General features: G+C 41.4%; 1 protein-coding gene across 1 annotated transcript in view; it reads right to left on the bottom strand.

Moving 5' to 3' along the window:
* eeig1b (estrogen-induced osteoclastogenesis regulator 1b) overlaps positions 1-20,956 on the bottom strand; it is a 127,959-nt gene that overhangs the window by 62,991 nt on the left and 44,012 nt on the right. Inside the window, exons 3-4 of the mRNA XM_084324354.1 lie at positions 14,630-14,750; positions 7,663-7,692 (exon numbers count right to left, since the gene is read on the bottom strand). Coding sequence (XP_084180480.1) covers positions 7,663-7,692; positions 14,630-14,750 — 151 coding nt within the window. The remainder of the gene's footprint in view (positions 1-7,662; positions 7,693-14,629; positions 14,751-20,956) is intronic.

The raw sequence follows: 20,956 nt of genomic DNA, 5'->3' as shown, positions 1-20,956 counted from the left end.
ATGATGAGGCATTGTCTAACCGAACGGTATCTAGCCGGCCAGCTACCGATAGCTCCTGACATCAACAAACGCCGGCTCTAGCAAGTATAGTAGGTAGGTATGATACCTGTTAGCTGTTAGCTGTTAGCTCACGTTAGCGCAAGTTAGTTCACTGTTAAAAACTAAATGTCCCATTGAACTAAATAATTCACTGAGGCGTTGTATTAACGTTATATATCCGGCTAGCAGTAGCTACAGATAGCTCCTGATATCAATGTCTTATAACACTGATTCGATGCGTATTCGAGCTGAGGGCTTGCTGAGCACAGTTAAGTAACGTTATACCAATAGGGTCCAGGTGCAGCGCCGGAGAATCCTGGCCGTAGCTCTGCTCGAGGCTACTAGAGTATAGGTCCAGCTGCAGCTCCGGAGAATCCTGGCTGTAGCTGGAGGCTACTAGAGTACACACAGACAGTGGAGCTTGTTGCGTGGTGGCGATGTCTCGCAGATAATACAAGTACAAGTCTAATTATATAATATATATATTTTATAAAAAAATAAAAAAATAATTTATATAATTTTTTTTAAATTTCTTTTAATCAAAAACGATCGGTATCCGATCGGTATCGGCCGATATGGCTCACGACGATCGGTGAATGGTATCGGTGGCAAAAAACGTGATCGGGGCATCCCTAATCCTTATGGAATATACCCCAGAAGGAGAGAGCTGGACATATTGTGATCCTTATGGAATATCCCCCAGAAGGAGAGAGCTGGACATATTGTGATCCTTATGGAATATCCCCCAGAAGGAGAGAGCTGGACATATTGTGATCCTTATGGAATATACCCCAGCATGTTGTAATCCCACTCCCTAATCTGGTTTCAACTGCTGCAAATAAGATTTCCTGATTCTAGGTCTGTTCTCGTCCCAAAAGAAACTAGACATTATTTTATCAATTATTTACGTATTAATATGTGTTCAAGGTGTCTTTGTGATCATGTCTATAACTTTATTATTTCGGAATGTCTATTCTTCTGATAAGATAATACTCGAGTAAAGTACAAATCCCCCAAAACAGTACTTAAGTATTGTAACGAAGTACAATTACTCAAGTACTTTACACCCCTGACCAGCGGTAGGAGACTCATGTCTGGAAGTCAGATCACGAGAACATTTATGAAATGTATTTTTTAATTTTTCTATTTCATATTATCACAGTTTTAATGTTTAAGAACATATTTACAGCTAACAGTTATAGTATCTCTAAATAGTTTACGTTTAAGTTGATTTGGATCCCCATTAGCCACAGCAGTGCTGGGGCTATTCTTCCTGGGGTCCATAACTCGTAAAATACAGTTACAGACTTATACACTCACAACATTCACATGTCATACAGACAATTAAAACAACAATAAAAACTCCTAATCAAATTCATAATACAATACAACAATACATACGCCTAACGAATTCATAATACAATACAACAATACCTACTCATAATTAATTCATAATACAATACAGCATAATATACTATTTAGCTTTTACATACATATCTATGTTCATATCAGCCAATTATACAATCTTTTAATAATATATCCCTATCAGACACATGCCTTTTCATCTACGTATATATATCTAAATAGTCAAAACCTTTGTTTAAAAAAGGCAGTTTGTGACACCTACTGTCACAATCACGGCGAGAGCCTCCATCTCTCCGCCTGCTTCCAAGCCCTTATATGGGCAGCTTCCGACCCAATCATCCCCACGCTGTCATCTGGCAACAATCAGCCCAGCTGAGAGTCGTCAGCTCCTCACCAGCCCGGATATCAACCCTGCGGATCCTGCTCCTGATCGTCTCACTGTTATCCTATCTACCCTGGTTACGAAGACCTACCCAGCCTGCCATGTCCTAACCTCTGTTCTCGCTGTGCCCAGGACCACCACTCCCGGCCGACGCTGTCTCCTGACGTACTGCCTGCCATGTCCTAACCTCTGTTCTCCCTGTGCCCAGGACCACCACTCCCGGCCGACGCTGTCTCCTGACGTACCACCCGCCCGGACGTTCCTGAGAAACTCAAGCAAGAGTCACTACTCGTCCAAAGTCGCACATTCTTGTATATTCTCTACTGCCTTGTCTGCTTGGTACCCAAAGGAATTAAAACCAACCTAAAACGCTCCATTCTCTCTCTCCCTGTGTTCTGCTATCGGGCTCCACCACCGCTGCCCCTAACACCTACTACCTGTCTGCCCCTAACACCTACTACCTGTCTGCCCTAACACCTACTACCTGTCTGCCCTAACACCTACTACCTGTCTGCCCTAACACCTACTACCTGTCTGCCCTAACACCTACTACCTGTCTGCCCTAACACCTACTACCTGTCTGCCCTAACACCTACTACCTGTCTGCCCCTAACACCTACTACCTGTCTGCCCTAACACCTACTACCTGTCTGCCCTAACACCTACTACCTGTCTGCCCTAACACCTACTACCTGTCTGCCCTAACACCTACTACCTGTCTGCCCTAACACCTACTACCTGTCTGCCCCTAACACCTACTACCTGTCTGCCCTAACACCTACTACCTGTCTGCCCTAACACCTACTACCTGTCTGCCCTAACACCTACTACCTGTCTGCCCTAACACCTACTACCTGTCTGCCCTAACACCTACTACCTGTCTGCCCTAACACCTACTACCTGTCTGCCCTAACACCTACTACCTGTCTGCCCTAACACCTACTACCTGTCTGCCCTAACACCTACTACCTGTCTGCCCTAACACCTACTACCTGTCTGCCCTAACACCTACTACCTGTCTGCCCTAACACCTACTACATGTCTGCCCTAACACCTACTACCTGTCTGCCCTAACACCTACTACCTGTCTGCCCTAACACCTACTACCTGTCTGCCCCTAACACCTACTACCTGTCTGCCCCTAACACCTACTACCTGTCTGCCCCTAACACCTACTACCTGTCTGCCAAGGTGTTAAAAATGCAGCCAAACTTCAGATTGGATTTTCTCTGTTTTTCTCTGCTCTGAGACTTGATGTTTAACTAGATTCAAATAAGCATATCTTCTTCAAATATTTATGACACATCATTTGAAAGCTTACATTCTGTATTTTCATAATCTGTAAGAATCTGAAAAAATGACAGAGGGAGACTTGTGCCACAAACTGCTGGGCTCGGTCACATAATATGTGTACATCATTTTCAATTAATTTCCATTTCAAATGTCAACCTCAGCATGACAAATGAGCACAACAACACCTTGAAATACATCACTAAGGTATATATTTTGGTGTTCTTAATGTCAGGGGTGTAAAGTACTTGAGTAATTTTACTTCGTTACAATACTTAAGTGCTGTTTTGGGGGATTTGTACTTATTATTAGGTTTGTATACTTGTACTTTTACTCAATTACATTTCAGAGAAAAAAAACATACTTTTTAGTTTTACTCCTTACATTTAAAATGCAGACAACAAAGTACAAAGTACAAATCTCGCTGGTCCAACTATTTTAATTAGTATATTTGTTTCTCTGGCCGAACTAACAGTTAACATTATTAAATCTGCGGCCGCACTTTATATAAAAACAGCCAATCAAATCCCCATCAATGGAAAATGAACCCGCCCATACCCATGCTGATTGGTCCTTGTGCAAGACTAGAAAGCGGGGATCTTTGATTAAACACCTGCTATCATAAGAATAGACGGTCAGAGTGACAAGCTACAGAAGACGGCCACAAACGATAGTACGAGTGATGAAGAGGACGGAACGGAACATTTCATTGCCCCGGAACATCTTAGAGAATGAGTGTAAATGTACATTTACAGTGATTGATGAGCAGTGGAAGTAAGTAAATACATCAATCGGTTGGTCGCAGCTCATCACAAATGGTGCTCGTTATAAGGTGGTCTTTGTTCTTTTTACTTCTTTTAACTTTTTTTACTGTATGAAGCACAATCTCAGGGGGCTCATACAGAACCAAGCATTTCACTGTAATGTACATGCACCTTATATGTGAGAAATATGGAAAGTAAAAGGCAGATGCTTTGTGGTTAAAGGTTATAGGCTCCTCTAAACCCACAGCAAGTGCCATCATTCAATTATTTCACAATCATTACCCTGTCTATCCCATGTGCCGTTAGCGAGTATAATCTGTCCAACCTTTAACACATATACAATGTTTATCTCCAAGCTGTTCTTGTGACAACAAAGCGAAGGGCAACCTACCCTTCTGCACATAACTGGAGAGAGATGATGTAACAAATCAGCACAGTTATATAATATTTTATTCTTCAAGCATGGTTCTGAGTAATCCAAAAAAGTTTTTACCTATTTTGTTCAAAGTAATGTGAAATTCCATGGCTGAGAGTTTCCTCTTTTACAGTAATACCAATTTCTTTCAGACTACCGTAATCCATATTACTCTCCAACAACCCAGGCAGTAAATTGACTAGCAGTAAAGTCATATCGTGTCACAAGGCTGGGTCACACGCACGTCACAACAACAGAAAGTCACGTACAGTAGCTGGGTCACACGCACGTCACAACAACAGAAAGTCACGTACAGTAGCTGGGTCACATGCACGTCACAACAACAGAAAGTCACGTACAGTAGCTGGGTCACACCCACACGCACGTCACAACAACAGAAAGTCACGTACAGTAGCTGGGTCACACGCACGTCACAACAACAGAAAGTCATGTACAGTAGCTGGGTCACGCGCACGTCACAACAACAGAAAGTCACGTACAGTAGCTGGGTCACACGCACGTCACAACAACAGAAAGTCACGTACAGTAGCTGGGTCACACGCACGTCACAACAACAGAAAGTCACGTACAGTAGCTGGGTCACACGCACGTCACAACAACAGAAAGTCACGTACAGTAGCTGGGTCACGCGCACGTCACAACAACAGAAAGTCACGTACAGTAGCTGGGTCACACGCACGTCACAACAACAGAAAGTCACGTACAGTAGCTGCGTCACGCGCACGTCACAACAACAGAAAGTCACGTACAGTAGCTGGGTCACGCGCACGTCACAACAACAGAAAGTCACGTACAGTAGCTGGGTCACGCGCACGTCACAACAACAGAAAGTCACGTAGCCCAGTAAGGTTGGTAACAAAGCTTTTACCATGCTGTAAAAACCACTGAATAGTCCACAGAAAAGACAGGCACTCCCAGATTTATGAGCACTTTGTTGGACAGGTTAGCAAGCTAAGTTACACTCAGCTGACAAGCACACATGAACACGCACGCACGCACACACACACACACATCCTCACTTGCACTCTCTCACACAAACACACTACAAAAAAGGTCACTTTAAAAATACATAACTGTAGATTGTATATTATTATACATAGTGTGTTACAATGCTTCTTAGCTTAGCACTGTATTGTATTTTATTGTATTTTATTCTTATTACTTTATCATGTATTTTTATTATCTATTCTATCTTATTGTTGTATTTTTGCACAATCAAGGCGGGCATGGCCACCTTCATTTCACTACATGTCTGGATGTGTATGTGACAAATAAATCTCTTGAATCTTCACTGCAGTAGTCTGTACAGTGAGGAGAACACTGCTTGCTACCTTTTAGTTCCAATGATGGTGTTCTGGTTCCATAAGTAACATGAATGAATAAAGAGAGGAGTATTCAGCTGTTTTAAAGGAGACATAATATGTATATTTCCAGCACTTTTATACAACTTTAATCTGTGGAACATGTTTGTTAAGTTGTACAAATGAGTGTAAATCTCATTTTAAAGGTGCTATAGATAACATCTGTAGCTTTTAGAAAGGTGCTGAATAGAAGTATTGCTTTTTCCTCAAAGAAATTATTGATTTATGGAGGTCCAACATGTATGTTGTTGTTTACGTGTTGCGTGCATGTATCCCCTCCCTACTCCCCATGTCCCCGCGTGGAACGATGCACCTGGTGGGATAAACCTGCTGCTAGTTGAGACATTCTGACATCCTACCTTGACAACCGCTCCTACCAAGTGTCATGGAGAGGGACCCTGTCGCCCAGGTGTCCCCCATGGCTCAAGCCTTGGACCCCTCCTCTTCTCCCTCTACACCAAATCTCTGGGCAACATGATCACGTCTCATGCCTCATGGTCAGCAGTATATAAGGTCAGCAGTAGGGATGTCCCCATCAAATTTTTTTGCTCCCGATCCGATCCCGATCATGTGATTTTGAGTATCTACCGATTTCGATCTTTCCCGATCCGATATAAAAAATAAGAAAATTATAAAAAAAAATATATATATATATATATTTTTTTCTCCCATCCCAATTTCTCACATTACATTCACCCTGAATGTTATCCAGGTGAAAAGTTAACTTCATTCAAGCGAGGCACTTGCCACGAAATGCTGGAGACGCTGGGCTCGTCAGTTCGAGCCCAGCGCTCCACATTTGCTTTCAGTTTAGCTGGTCGTCCGTACTAATACACATTGGCCGTATTACGGGGGGGGAAACTGATCGGGCGTTGTGGACAGCGACTCCTACAGGTCGGTTGGTGCGCCTGCGCAGTAGAATCAGGAAGTGTCGGGGGCAGCGTGAGCCTCCCACGCGTTACTCCTCGCCACTGAGAGATCGAGCTGCGCAGGTGAAAAGATGCGACTGCTGTTACCTCAAGTACCGGAGGGGACTTGTGCTATGTATGACTTAGTCCACATTGCAGCCGGCTTGTGGGAGGCATGAAACAACGTTCGAAGACAGGGGAGGGTTGAATTGGACGATATGAAAAGTGGGATGGGAGAAAAATAGAAAAATGGGAGAAAAAGTGGATACAAAAAAAATTAAATCAAAGGAAATGCGTTTGTTTTGGCAAAATTCTTCTGCTCTGTGTGACAATAAATAAATGAATGATGATATGCAATTTAAAACCAAAACTAAGGCCTCAGTATGAGTTTAAGACGTGAACATGGTCATGTTTGTTGAATAAAAAAAAAAGTTAAAAAAAAGAATAATAATAAAAATCCCGGGATCGGATCGGGACATCCCTAGTCAGCAGTATATAAGGTCAGCAGTATATAAGGTCAGCAGTATATAAGGTAACAGTATATACATTTACATTTAGTTACATTTTATCCAAAGCGACTTACAAGTTCTGTACGACAAGTCATCAGGAAGGGCTCTATCAGCTGAGTAACAATGTTCATCAAAGTGTTGAGTGCTACAGTGTAGGTTATTTTATTAGGACAAGTGCAGTGTAAGGTTAGTTAGGGTTAGATTTTTATTTGTATTTGATTTTTCAGATAGTGGTTGAAGAAGTGCGTCTTTAGTCAACGGCGAATGATTGGACGGGTTTCGGCTGTCCTAACTGTGGTGGGCAGTTTGTTCCACCATTGTGGGGCAAGGACTGAGCAAAGGCAGGTTCTCCTTGATGACCCTCCCGGAGCTTGGAATATAAGGTAAGCAGTATTCCTGGCTCCAAAGATTGAGCAACGCTAATTCATCCCATTGTGACATCATCAAGGGGAAGCAATTCTGAACAGCTTGTTTAGGCTTGTTAATCTGTAGACCAACGTGTCAATGTCATGTTTCCCAAGAAATAACAGTTCAGACTGAAAACAAATCCATACAAACAGTAACACTGAGCAACATTTTCCATAAAACATTAAAGCAATAAAACGTACCTTTGAGAAGGCCCTCCCTCCTTTGAGCTCCTGCAACGAAACAATGCAGAGACATGCCATGAGGGACCAGAAAGTGTTATGCTCTATTTCCTCATTCCTGGGTAAATACTTTTTATTGGGTTTTTAAGCCCATTTTAACATTGTACATTGTTTTGATTTTATGATATTTTACAATCTTTGACTCCTACTACATTGAACAGTATACTAGTATTAACTGCTACTACAACAGTATACTAGTATTAACTGCTACTACATTGAGCAGTATACTAGTATTAACTGCTACTACATTGAGCAGTATACTAGTATTTACTGATACTACATTGAACAATATACTAGTATTTACTGCTACTACATTGCACAGTATACTAGTATTTACTGCTACTACAACAGTATACTAGTATTTACTGCTACTACAACAGTATACTAGTATTTACTGCTACTACATTGAACAGTATACTAGTATTTACTGCTACTACATTGAACAGTATACTAGTATTTACTGCTACTACATTGAGCAGTATACTAGTATTTACTGCTACTACAACAGTATACTAGTATTTACTGCTACTACAACAGTATACTAGTATTTACTGCTACTACATTGAACAGTATACTAGTATTTACTGCTACTACATTGAACAATATACTAGTATTTACTGCTACTACATTGAACAGTATACTAGTATTTACTGCTACTACAACAGTATACTAGTATTTACTGCTACTACAACAGTATACTAGTATTTACTGCTACTACATTGAACAGTATACTAGTATTAACTGCTACTACATTGAACAGTATACTAGTATTTACTGCTACTACATTGAACAGTATACTAGTATTTACTGCTACTACATTGAACAGTATACTAGTATTTACTGCTACTACATTGAACAGTATACTAGTATTTACTGCTACTACATTGAACAGTATACTAGTATTTACTGCTACTACATTGAGCAGTATACTAGTATTTACTGCTACTACAACAGTATACTAGTATTTACTGCTACTACAACAGTATACTAGTATTTACTGCTACTACATTGAACAGTATACTAGTATTAACTGCTACTACAACAGTATACTAGTATTTACTGCTACTACATTGAACAGTATACTAGTATTTACTGCTACTACAACAGTATACTAGTATTTACTGCTACTACAACAGTATACTAGTATTTACTGCTACTACATTGAACAGTATACTAGTATTTACTGCTACTACATTGAGCAGTATACTAGTATTAACTGCTACTACATTGAGCAGTATACTAGTATTTACTGCTACTACATTGAACAGTATACTAGTATTTACTGCTACTACATTGAACAGTATACTAGTATTTACTGCTACTACATTGAACAGTATACTAGTATTTACTGCTACTACATTGAACAGTATACTAGTATTTACTGCTACTACATTGAACAGTATACTAGTATTTACTGCTACTACATTGAACAGTATACTAGTATTAACTGCTACTACAACAGTATACTAGTATTTACTGCTACTACATTGAACAGTATACTAGTATTTACTGCTACTACATTGAACAGTATACTAGTATTAACTGCTACTACAACAGTATACTAGTATTTACTGCTACTACATTGAACAGTATACTAGTATTTACTGCTACTACAACAGTATACTAGTATTTACTGCTACTACAACAGTATACTAGTATTTACTGCTACTACATTGAACAGTATACTAGTATTAACTGCTACTACAACAGTATACTAGTATTTACTGCTACTACATTGAACAGTATACTAGTATTTACTGCTACTACATTGAACAGTATACTAGTATTTACTGCTACTACATTGAGCAGTATACTAGTATTAACTGCTACTACAACAGTATACTAGTATTAACTGCTACTACATTGAGCAGTATACTAGTATTTACTGCTACTATATTGAGCAGTATACTAGTATTTACTGCTACTACATTGAACAGTATACTAGTATTTACTGCTACTACATTGAACAGTATACTAGTATTAACTGCTACTACATTGAGCAGTATACTAGTATTTACTGCTACTACATTGAACAGTATACTAGTATTAACTGCTACTACAACAATATACTAGTATTTACTGCTACTACATTGAACAGTATACTAGTATTTACTGCTACTACATTGAACAGTATACTAGTATTAACTGCTACTACAACAATATACTAGTATTTACTGCTACTACATTGAACAGTATACTAGTATTTACTGCTACTACATTGAACAGTATACTAGTATTAACTGCTACTACATTGAACAGTATACTAGTATTAACTGCTACTACAACAATATACTAGTATTTACTGCTACTACATTGAGCAGTATACTAGTATTTACTGCTACTACATTGAGCAGTATACTAGTATTTACTGCTACTACATTGAACAGTATACTAGTATTTACTGCTACTACATTGAACAGTATACTAGTATTTACTGCTACTACAACAGTATACTAGTATTAACTGCTACTACATTGAACAGTATACTAGTATTAACTGCTACTACATTGAGCAGTATACTAGTATTTACTGCTACTACATTGAACAGTATACTAGTATTAACTGCTACTACAACAATATACTAGTATTTACTGCTACTACATTGAACAGTATACTAGTATTTACTGCTACTACATTGAGCAGTATACTAGTATTTACTGCTACTACATTGAACAGTATACTAGTATTAACTGCTACTACAACAATATACTAGTATTTACTGCTACTACATTGAACAGTATACTAGTATTTACTGCTACTACATTGAGCAGTATACTAGTATTAACTGCTACTACATTGAGCAGTATACTAGTATTTACTGCTACTACATTGAACAGTATACTAGTATTAACTGCTACTACAACAATATACTAGTATTTACTGCTACTACATTGAACAGTATACTAGTATTTACTGCTACTACATTGAGCAGTATACTAGTATTTACTGCTACTACATTGAACAGTATACTAGTATTAACTGCTACTACAACAATATACTAGTATTTACTGCTACTACAACAGTATAGTATTTGTTTGTGGACTTGGTTGCTGTCTTTCAGCCACTCCCCCAGATTCCAGCAATTAACTCAGGTGTCTGACCCAGTTAACTCTAGGTGTCTGACCCAGTTAACTCCAGGTGTCTGACTGTCTGACCCAGTTAACTCTAGGTGTCTGACCCAGTTAACTCCAGGTGTCTGACCCAGTTAACTCCAGATGTCTGACCCAGTTAACTCCAGGTGTCTGACCCAGTTAACTCCAGGTGTCTGACCCAGTTAACTCCAGGTGTCTGACCCAGTTAACTCCAGGTGTCTGACCCAGTTAACTCCAGGTGTCTGACCCAGTTAACTCCAGGTGTCTGACCCAGTTAACTCCAGGTGTCTGACCCAGTTAACTCTAGGTGTCTGACCCAGTTAACTCCAGGTGTCTGACCCAGTTAACTCCAGGTGTCTGACCCAGTTAACTCCAGGTGTCTGACCCAGTTAACTCCAGGTGTCTGACCCAGTTAACTCTAGGTGTCTGACCCAGTTAACTCTAGGTGTCTGACCCAGTTAACTCCAGGTGTCTGACCCAGTTAACTCCAGGTGTCTGACCCAGTTAACTCTAGGTGTCTGACCCAGTTAACTCCAGGTGTCTGACCCAGTTAACTCCAGGTGTCTGACCCAGTTAACTCTAGGTGTCTGACCCAGTTAACTCCAGGTGTCTGACCCAGTTAACTCCAGGTGTCTGACCCAGTTAACTCCAGGTGTCTGACCCAGTTAACTCCAGGTGTCTGACCCAGTTAACTCTAGGTGTCTGACCCAGTTAACTCCAGGTGTCTGACCCAGTTAACTCCAGGTGTCTGACCCAGTTAACTCCAGGTGTCTGACCCAGTTAACTCCAGGTGTCTGACCCAGTTAACTCCAGGTGTCTGACCCAGTTAACTCCAGGTGTCTGACCCAGTTAACTCTAGGTGTCTGACCCAGTTAACTCCAGGTGTCTGACCCAGTTAACTCCAGGTGTCTGACCCAGTTAACTCCAGGTGTCTGACCCAGTTAACTCCAGGTGTCTGACCCAGTTAACTCTAGGTGTCTGACCCAGTTAACTCCAGGTGTCTGACCCAGTTAACTCCAGGTGTCTGACCCAGTTAACTCCAGGTGTCTGACCCAGTTAACTCCAGGTGTCTGACCCAGTTAACTCCAGGTGTCTGACCCAGTTAACTCTAGGTGTCTGACCCAGTTAACTCCAGGTGTCTGACCCAGTTAACTCCAGGTGTCTGACCCAGTTAACTCCAGGTGTCTGACCCAGTTAACTCCAGGTGTCTGACCCAGTTAACTCCAGGTGTCTGACCCAGTTAACTCCAGGTGTCTGACCCAGTTAACTCCAGGTGTCTGACCCAGTTAACTCTAGGTGTCTGACCCAGTTAACTCCAGGTGTCTGACCCAGTTAACTCTAGGTGTCTGACCCAGTTAACTCCAGGTGTCTGACCCAGTTAACTCCAGGTGTCTGACCCAGTTAACTCCAGGTGTCTGACCCAGTTAACTCTAGGTGTCTGACCCAGTTAACTCTAGGTGTCTGACCCAGTTAACTCCAGGTGTCTGACCCAGTTAACTCCAGGTGTCTGACCCAGTTAACTCCAGGTGTCTGACCCAGTTAACTCCAGGTGTCTGACCCAGTTAACTCCAGGTGTCTGACCCAGTTCACTCCAGGTGTCTGACCCAGTTAACTCCAGGTGTCTGACCCAGTTAACTCCAGGTGTCTGACCCAGTTAACTCTAGGTGTCTGACCCAGTTAACTCTAGGTGTCTGACCCAGTTAACTCCAGGTGTCTGACCCAGTTAACTCCAGGTGTCTGACCCAGTTAACTCCAGGTGTCTGACCCAGTTAACTCCAGGTGTCTGACCCAGTTAACTCCAGGTGTCTGACCCAGTTAACTCTAGGTGTCTGACCCAGTTAACTCCAGGTGTCTGACCCAGTTAACTCCAGGTGTCTGACCCAGTTAACTCCAGGTGTCTGACCCAGTTAACTCCAGGTGTCTGACCCAGTTAACTCCAGGTGTCTGACCTAGTTAACTCCAGGTGTCTGACCCTAGTAATTAGAAGCTGGGGATATAAGTGCCTTCTGCGTTGAGCTGCAACCTGATCTGAGAGATCACCTACAGACTGCTGAGTAGATCTTTATTAACCTGAGAGATCACCTACAGACAGTAGATCTTTATTAACCTGAGAGATCACATACAGACAGCTGAGTAGATCTTTATTAACCTGAGAGATCACCTACAGACTGCTGAGTAGATCTTTATTAACCTGAGAGATCACCTACAGACTGCTGAGTAGATCTTTATTAACCTGAGAGTGAGAGATCACCTACAGACAGTAGATCTTTATTAACCTGAGAGATCACCTACAGACAGTAGATCTTTATTAACCTGAGAGATCACCTACAGACAGTAGATCTTTATTAACCTGAGAGATCACCTACAGACTGCTGAGTAGATCTTTATTAACCTGAGAGATCACCTACAGACAGTAGATCTTTATTAACCTGAGAGATCACCTACAGACAGTAGATCTTTATTAACCTGAGAGATCACCTACAGACAGTAGATCTTTATTAACCTGAGAGATCACCTACAGATAGTAGATCTTTATTAACCTGAGAGATCACCTACAGACTGCTGAGTAGATCTTTATTAACCTGAGAGATCACCTACAGACAGTAGATCTTTATTAACCTGAGAGATCACCTACAGACAGTAGATCTTTATTAACCTGAGAGATCACCTACAGACTGCTGAGTAGATCATTATTAACCTGAGAGATCACCTACAGACAGTAGATCTTTATTAACCTGAGAGATCACCTACAGACAGTAGATATTTATTAACCTGAGAGATCACCTACAGACAGCTGAGTAGATATTTATTAACCTGAGAGATCACCTACAGACAGCTGAGTAAATCTTTATTAACCTGAGAGATCACCTACAGACAGTAGATCTTTATTAACCTGAGAGATCACCTACAGACTGCTGAGTAGATCATTATTAACCTGAGAGATCACCTACAGACAGCTGAGTAGATCTTTATTAACCTGAGAGATCACCTACAGACAGTAGATCTTTATTAACCTGAGAGATCACCTACAGACAGTAGATCTTTATTAACCTGAGAGATCACCTACAGACAGTAGATCTTTATTAACCTGAGAGATCACCTACAGACAGTAGATATTTATTAACCTGAGAGATCACCTACAGACAGTAGATCTTTATTAACCTGAGAGATCACCTACAGACAGCTGAGTAGATCATTATTAACCTGAGAGATCACCTACAGACTGCTGAGTAGATCTTTATTAACCTGAGAGATCACCTACAGACAGCTGAGTAGATCTTTATTAACCTGAGAGATCACCTACAGACAGCTGAGTAGATCTTTATTAACCTGAGAGATCACCTACAGACAGCTGAGTAGATTCTTACTTATTCACTTTACTTTTTCAGCTGTACATTTTCTTCCTCCCCTCTCAATCTTCTGAAAACCTTACCCTCCTACTACTCTGCCCATATCCCTCCCACCATGTGCACAACCTCCGCTAGCCGTCCATGGCCACAGATATACCTGTCACCATATATATGCTGGGGCTTATGGAACTGCCAATTAGCCAAAAATGGATCTCCAGAGACCTGCCAGAGTCAGCCCATGTCACCCCATCTCTCAGAGAGCTGCACTGGCTTCCCTTGGCTTGGTGCGGAGCCTGGTGGGGCTGGTTTACCTTGCGTACAGACACTCGGCAGACGCCTGGGGGGGCTGGTTTACCTTGCGTACAGACACTCGGCAGACGCCTGGGGGGGCTGGTTTACCTTGCGTACAGACACTCGGCAGACGCCTGGGGGGGCTGGTTTACCTTGCGTACAGACACTCGGCAGACGCCTGGGGGGCTGGTTTACCTTGCGTACAGACACTCGGCAGACGCAGGGGTCCAGGACTCCAGTGGTAGAACTAGCGCTCATCTTACAGACAAAGGAGAACTTCTTCCTCCAGCGAACACAGTTCTCCTGCACCTCCTCCCTGCAAACACAGAGAGAAACACTGTTAAACAGAGACAGAAACACTGTTAAACAGAGACAGAAACACTGTTAAACAGAGACAGAAACACTGTTAAACACAGAGACAGAAACACTGTTAAACAGAGACAAAAACACTGTCAAACACAGAGACAGAAACACTGTCAAACACAGAGACAGAAACACTGTCAAACACAGAGACAGAAACACTGTCAAACAGAGACAGAAACACTGTCAAACACAGAGACAGAAACACTGTCAAACACAGAGACAGAAACACTGTCAAACAGAGACAGAAACACTGTCAAACAGAGAGACAGAAACACTGTCAAACAGAGACAGAAACACTGTCAAACACAGAGACAGAAACACTGTCAAACACAGAGACAGAAACACTGTTAAACAGAGACAGAAACACTGTTAAACACAGAGACAGAAACACTGTTAAACACAGAGACAGAAACACTGTCAAACACAGAGACAGAAACACTGTCAAACACAGAGACAGAAACACTGTTAAACACAGAGACAGAAACACTGTTAAACACAGAGACAGAAACACTGTTAAACACAGAGACAGAAACACTGTTAAACAGAGAGACAGAAACACTGTCAAACAGAGACAGAAACACTGTTAAACAGAGAGACAGAAACACTGTCAAACAGAGACAGAAACACTGTCAAACACAGAGACAGAAACACTGTTAAACAGAGACAGAAACACTGTTAAGAGACAGAAACACTGTTAAACAGAGACAGAAACACTGATAAACAGAGACAGAAACACTGTTAAACAGAGACAGAAACACTGATAAACAGAGACAGAAACACTGTTAAACACAGAGACAGAAACACTGTTAAACAGAGACAGAAACACTGTCAAACAGAGACAGAAACACTGTCAAACAGAGAGACAGAAACACTGTTAAACACAGAGACAGAAACACTGTTAAACAGAGACAGAAACACTGTTAAACAGAGACAGAAACACTGTTAAACACAGAGACAGAAACACTGATAAACAAAGAGACAGAAACACTGTTAAACACAGAGACAGAAACACTGTTAAACAGAGACAGAAACACTGTTAAGAGACAGAAACACTGTTAAACAGAGACAGAAACACTGATAAACAGAGACAGAAACACTGTTAAACACAGAGACAGAAACACTGTTAAACAGAGACAGAAACACTGTTAAGAGACAGAAACACTGTTAAACAGAGACAGAAACACTGATAAACAGAGACAGAAACACTGTTAAACAGAGACAGAAACACTGATAAACAGAGACAGAAACACTGTTAAACACAGAGACAGAAACACTGTTAAACAGAGACAGAAACACTGTCAAACACAGAGACAGAAACACTGTCAAACACAGAGACAGAAACACTGATAAACAGAGACAGAAACACTGTCAAACAGAGACAGAAACACTGTCAAACAGAGACAGAAACACTGATAAACAGAGAGACAGAAACACTGTCAAACAGAGACAGAAACACTGTTAAACAGAGACAGAAACACTGTTAAACAGAGACAGAAACACTGTCAAACAGAGACAGAAACTAGGGCTGGGCGATATGGAAAAAAATCATATCGCGATAACGATATGATAATTTTATTTTATTTCTCGATATCGATAATTATTGAATTGTTATAAGTATAATTTTTTTTTTTTTTTTTTTTTTTTAACAACAGATGTATGTTTATTTTGCAGCAATTCTTTGTCATTGCCGCCATCTTTAGTGTTACATCCCCTCACACTCCAGTTCTCAGGCTGCAGCTGGTTTAAAAGCTAAAGTAAACCGGCTTCTCTGCTGGCTGTGGCTCCAGAGGAGTTGAACAGTTCTGGCTCTGCTAGTTTATTTTCGATCTTTTGGCGCTTTTTTGGTGGACAAACCACCGCACATGTGCACTGTGACTCGTGACTGGAGTCTAGTTCTGCTAGCACACATAGCCTACTGTGTACAGACGGTTTCAAAATGTATTTTAAATTAGAAAGCAAACAAAATAAATGGACAAGAGAAAAAGAAATCTGAATTTGGTCAGTGTAACTGAGGGGTACAATTCCCTGACTGTATTGTTAGATATGATATTTAATACCACTACCTCATGTACTTTAACTTCTGGCCACCCAGTACAAGATATAAGTATGATGAACACTTTCCCACCTGATGAAACGAACCAACACAAATGTACCAAATCGAAAGTTTAATACAGCAAAGGGTGTATACAACGATCACTTAATTACATTTATGATTTGAAATATGGAATATGCACTTTTATGGCAAATGAGTATTCGTAGGTAAATCAACATTGAATGTCCAATCTCTGGTTGCGCAGGGAGTAAGTATACAACCTGGAATATTTAGGAAACGATAGCGATGGTACTTAAATGATTATAGCTGGATACACTAAGGGGGGGGGGGGTCCCGCTGGTTGTAAGACAGTAGGAGGGGGGGGTTAGAGAAGCCGCTGGCGGTATCCCATCTGGCCGACGGTGTCTTGGGAGAATCCAAAGTCTTGGACACGGTGCCCACAGAACCTCGGGCCGCAGACGAATACAGCTGGACCCTCTGTGGAACGGTATCTGCCGGTCCACAACGGAGAGACGTGGTGCGACCTCACGTGTAGAGCGCCGCCTCACCTGGAGTCCTCTCCGGGGGGTAATTCCAACACTCGGCAGTGTTGGCCTTTATCCATGGAATAATCAAAGCACACAAAGCATAATCCAAGCCGTGGAAGGCTCGCCGTCGTCTGGGTAGAGTAATCCAATATACAGGTCCAGTCGCTCTTGGCCCGGAGCTCCTCGGATGCAATCACCACTAGGGGTCTGACCAGCCTGGTTAAGCGTCCAGATAACGTCAGGAACGATGGGGGTACTGATAACTGTAGGACTCTAACCGAACGATGCACCATACATAAATAGACTATTATTAGCTTAATAGAATACGTCCAACTCGACGGTATGGTGCCAAACTATGACCATTCAACTATTAATCTACACGATATCTCAATGCCTATTCTGGGCCAAGTAGGCCTTACTACACCGCACGTGCGTCGTGGGGAGGCTTTTGCGTCTGTCACTCTGTTGGAGGGTAAAGAACTGGACTAAAAGAAAGTTCTACTTTACGAGCGCCATATATATATGCGCTATGAACAAATAGTACCATTCGTATTTCGCCCGGCATATTACTGCGCGGAACCGGGGGTTGCCTCGACATGTTAGGCGGCACGATTGAACTTGGACCTAGGGGTATGGCAACCTGGCGCCAGGTTCTCGTCCAATGGTAGAATGAAACTATTATGGGCTGTTTAGTAGAAACGGGGATATTCAATGCATATTGTACAAGGAATATACAGGGGATATCAAACGATATACAAATACAATTAAATATATATATATAAATAAATATACATATTCGGTTTAATCTGATCCTTCACAACAGTCAGTATTGTCATTTGGACAAGCAAAGCCATTACTTTAAGTTGCAGGCAAGAAAGACAAGTCTGTCCACTGTCTCTGGTTTTAAAACTGCCCTGTTGCAGGTAAAAAAAAAAAAAAAAAAAAAAAAAACGATTTTTCGATTTTTTTTTATTTCGATATTCGATATCGATTATTAAAATATATCGCGATATTTATTGTTATCGTTATATCGCCCAGCCCTAACAGAAACACTGTCAAACACAGAGACAGAAACACTGTCAAACAGAGACAGAAACACTGTTAAACAGAGACAGAAACACTGTCAAACAGAGACAGAAACACTGTCAAACAGAGACAGAAACACTGTTAAACACAGAGACAGAAACACTGTCAAACACAGAGACAGAAACACTGTTAAACACAGAGACAGAAACACTGTTAAACACAGAGACAGAAACACTGTCAAACACAGAGACAGAAACACTGTTAAACACAGAGACAGAAACACTGTCAAACACAGAGACAGAAACACTGATAAACACAGAGACAGAAACACTGTCAAACAGAGACAGAAACACTGTTAAACACAGAGACAGAAACACTGTCAAACACAGAGACAGAAACACTGTTAAACAGAGACAGAAACACTGTCAAACACAGAGACAGAAACACTGTCAAACAGAGACAGAAACACTGTCAAACACAGAGACAGAAACACTGTCAAACAGAGACAGAAACACTGTCAAACAGAGACAGAAACACTGTCAAACACAGAGACAGAAACACTGTCAAACACAGAGACAGAAACACTGTCAAACAGAGACAGAAACACTGTTAAACACAGAGACAGAAACACTGTCAAACACAGAGACAGAAACACTGATAAACACAGAGACAGAAACACTGTCAAACACAGACAGAAACACTGTTAAACACAGAGACAGAAACACTGTCAAACACAGAGACAGAAACACTGTCAAACACAGACAGAAACACTGTCAAACAGAGACAGAAACACTGTCAAACACAGACAGAAACACTGTTAAACAGAGACAGAAACACTGTCAAACACAGACAGAAACACTGTCAAACAGAGACAGAAACACTGTCAAACACAGACAGAAACACTGTTAAACACAGAGACAGAAACACTGTTAAACACAGAGACAGAAACACTGTTAAACAGAGACAGAAACACTGTTAAACACAGAGACAGAAACACTGTCAAACACAGAGACAGAAACACTGTTTTTTCTTTTCTTTTACCGATACCGATAATTTTCGATATAACATTTTTTTTATTTATTTTTTTTACTTTCTCTTTTTTCCCTTTCCTTTTTCCGTTTTTCCCCCATCCCAATGTTAGTTGTTATGCCAATTCCCAATCCCCTACCTGGTCGTTGCGCACTCTACCCCCTACCGTCGGTCTGGGAGGGCAGAGACTATTACATGCTTCCTCCGACACATGTGTACTCTGCCCACCGCTTCTTTTCACCTGGCAGCGCAGACTCTCACTGGGGAGTGTAACGTGTGGAAGGTCACACTACCTCTCCAAGATCCTTCCCTTGCTGTGCAGGCGCCCCGACCGAACTGTAGGAGTCGCTGTTTACAACGACCAGGACCCACCCTCGCCGGCTTCACACCCGCAATTGTGTCAATATGGACGACCGGCCAAGCCGGAGGCACCACAGCTGGTGGTAGACAGCCGCTTAGTCCGCTGCGCTACCCGGCCGCCCTCGATATTACATTTTAATGCCAATATCGGCCGATAATATCGGTAGGCTGATAATATCGGACATCCCGAGACAGAAACACTGTCAAACACAGAAACAGAAACACTGTCAAACACAGAAATCAAATTTCAAATAAAATCAAATGTATTTGTAAGGCCCGACAACATGGGGCGGACACGTCTTCTTTAAACAAGTCAAGAAGAAACATCACAATAAATCAAGAACACAAAAACACCATAATGTCCAAATAATTTTAAATAAATGCAACACTCCCAGACATACCCCATGCAAAGGTAAGGAAAAACTCACTAAAACCTAGCAATAGGAAAAAATGCACCACAGGCAATGTGGAGGAGAGAAACCTTAGAAGGGCCGTTCAAGGGGATCTCCCTTCTTAGATGTCGGTGATAGTAGTGTTGCAGTAAAACAGGCAAAACAGTTGGTAAGCATGCACTCATGTGCGTAATGAAACACAGATAAGTGCAATAGCAACTGAACATTTTGAAAGATAAAACATAGAGCTGACACGGACAGAAACACTGTCAAACACAGAGACAGAAACACTGTCAAACACAGAGACAGAAACACTGTCAAACACAGAGACAGAAACACTGTCAAACACAGAGACAGAAACACTGTCAAACACAGAGACAGAAACACTGTCAAACACAGAGACAGAAACACTGTCAAACAGAGAGACAGAAACACTGTCAAACACAGAGACAGAAACACTGTCAAACACAGAGACAGAAACACTGTTAAACAGAGACAGAAACACTGTCAAACACAGAGACAGAAACACTGTCAAACAGAGACAGAAACACTGTCAAACACAGAGGCAGAAACACTGTTAAACACAGAGGCAGAAACACTGTTAAACAGAGACAGAAACACTGTCAAACAGAGACAGAAACACTGTCAAACACAGAGGCAGAAACACTGTCAAACACAGAGACAGAAACACTGTTAAACAGAGACAGAAACACTGTCAAACACAGAGACAGAAACACTGTCAAACACAGAGACAGAAACACTGTTAAACACA

The sequence above is a fragment of the Notolepis coatsorum genome (assembly GCF_963971535.1).
Source record: "Notolepis coatsorum genome assembly, chromosome: 11".
NCBI lineage: Eukaryota > Metazoa > Chordata > Actinopteri > Aulopiformes > Paralepididae > Notolepis > Notolepis coatsorum.
Note: the sequence above shows the minus strand (reverse complement) of the source record. Positions and strands in the feature narration are given on the sequence as shown.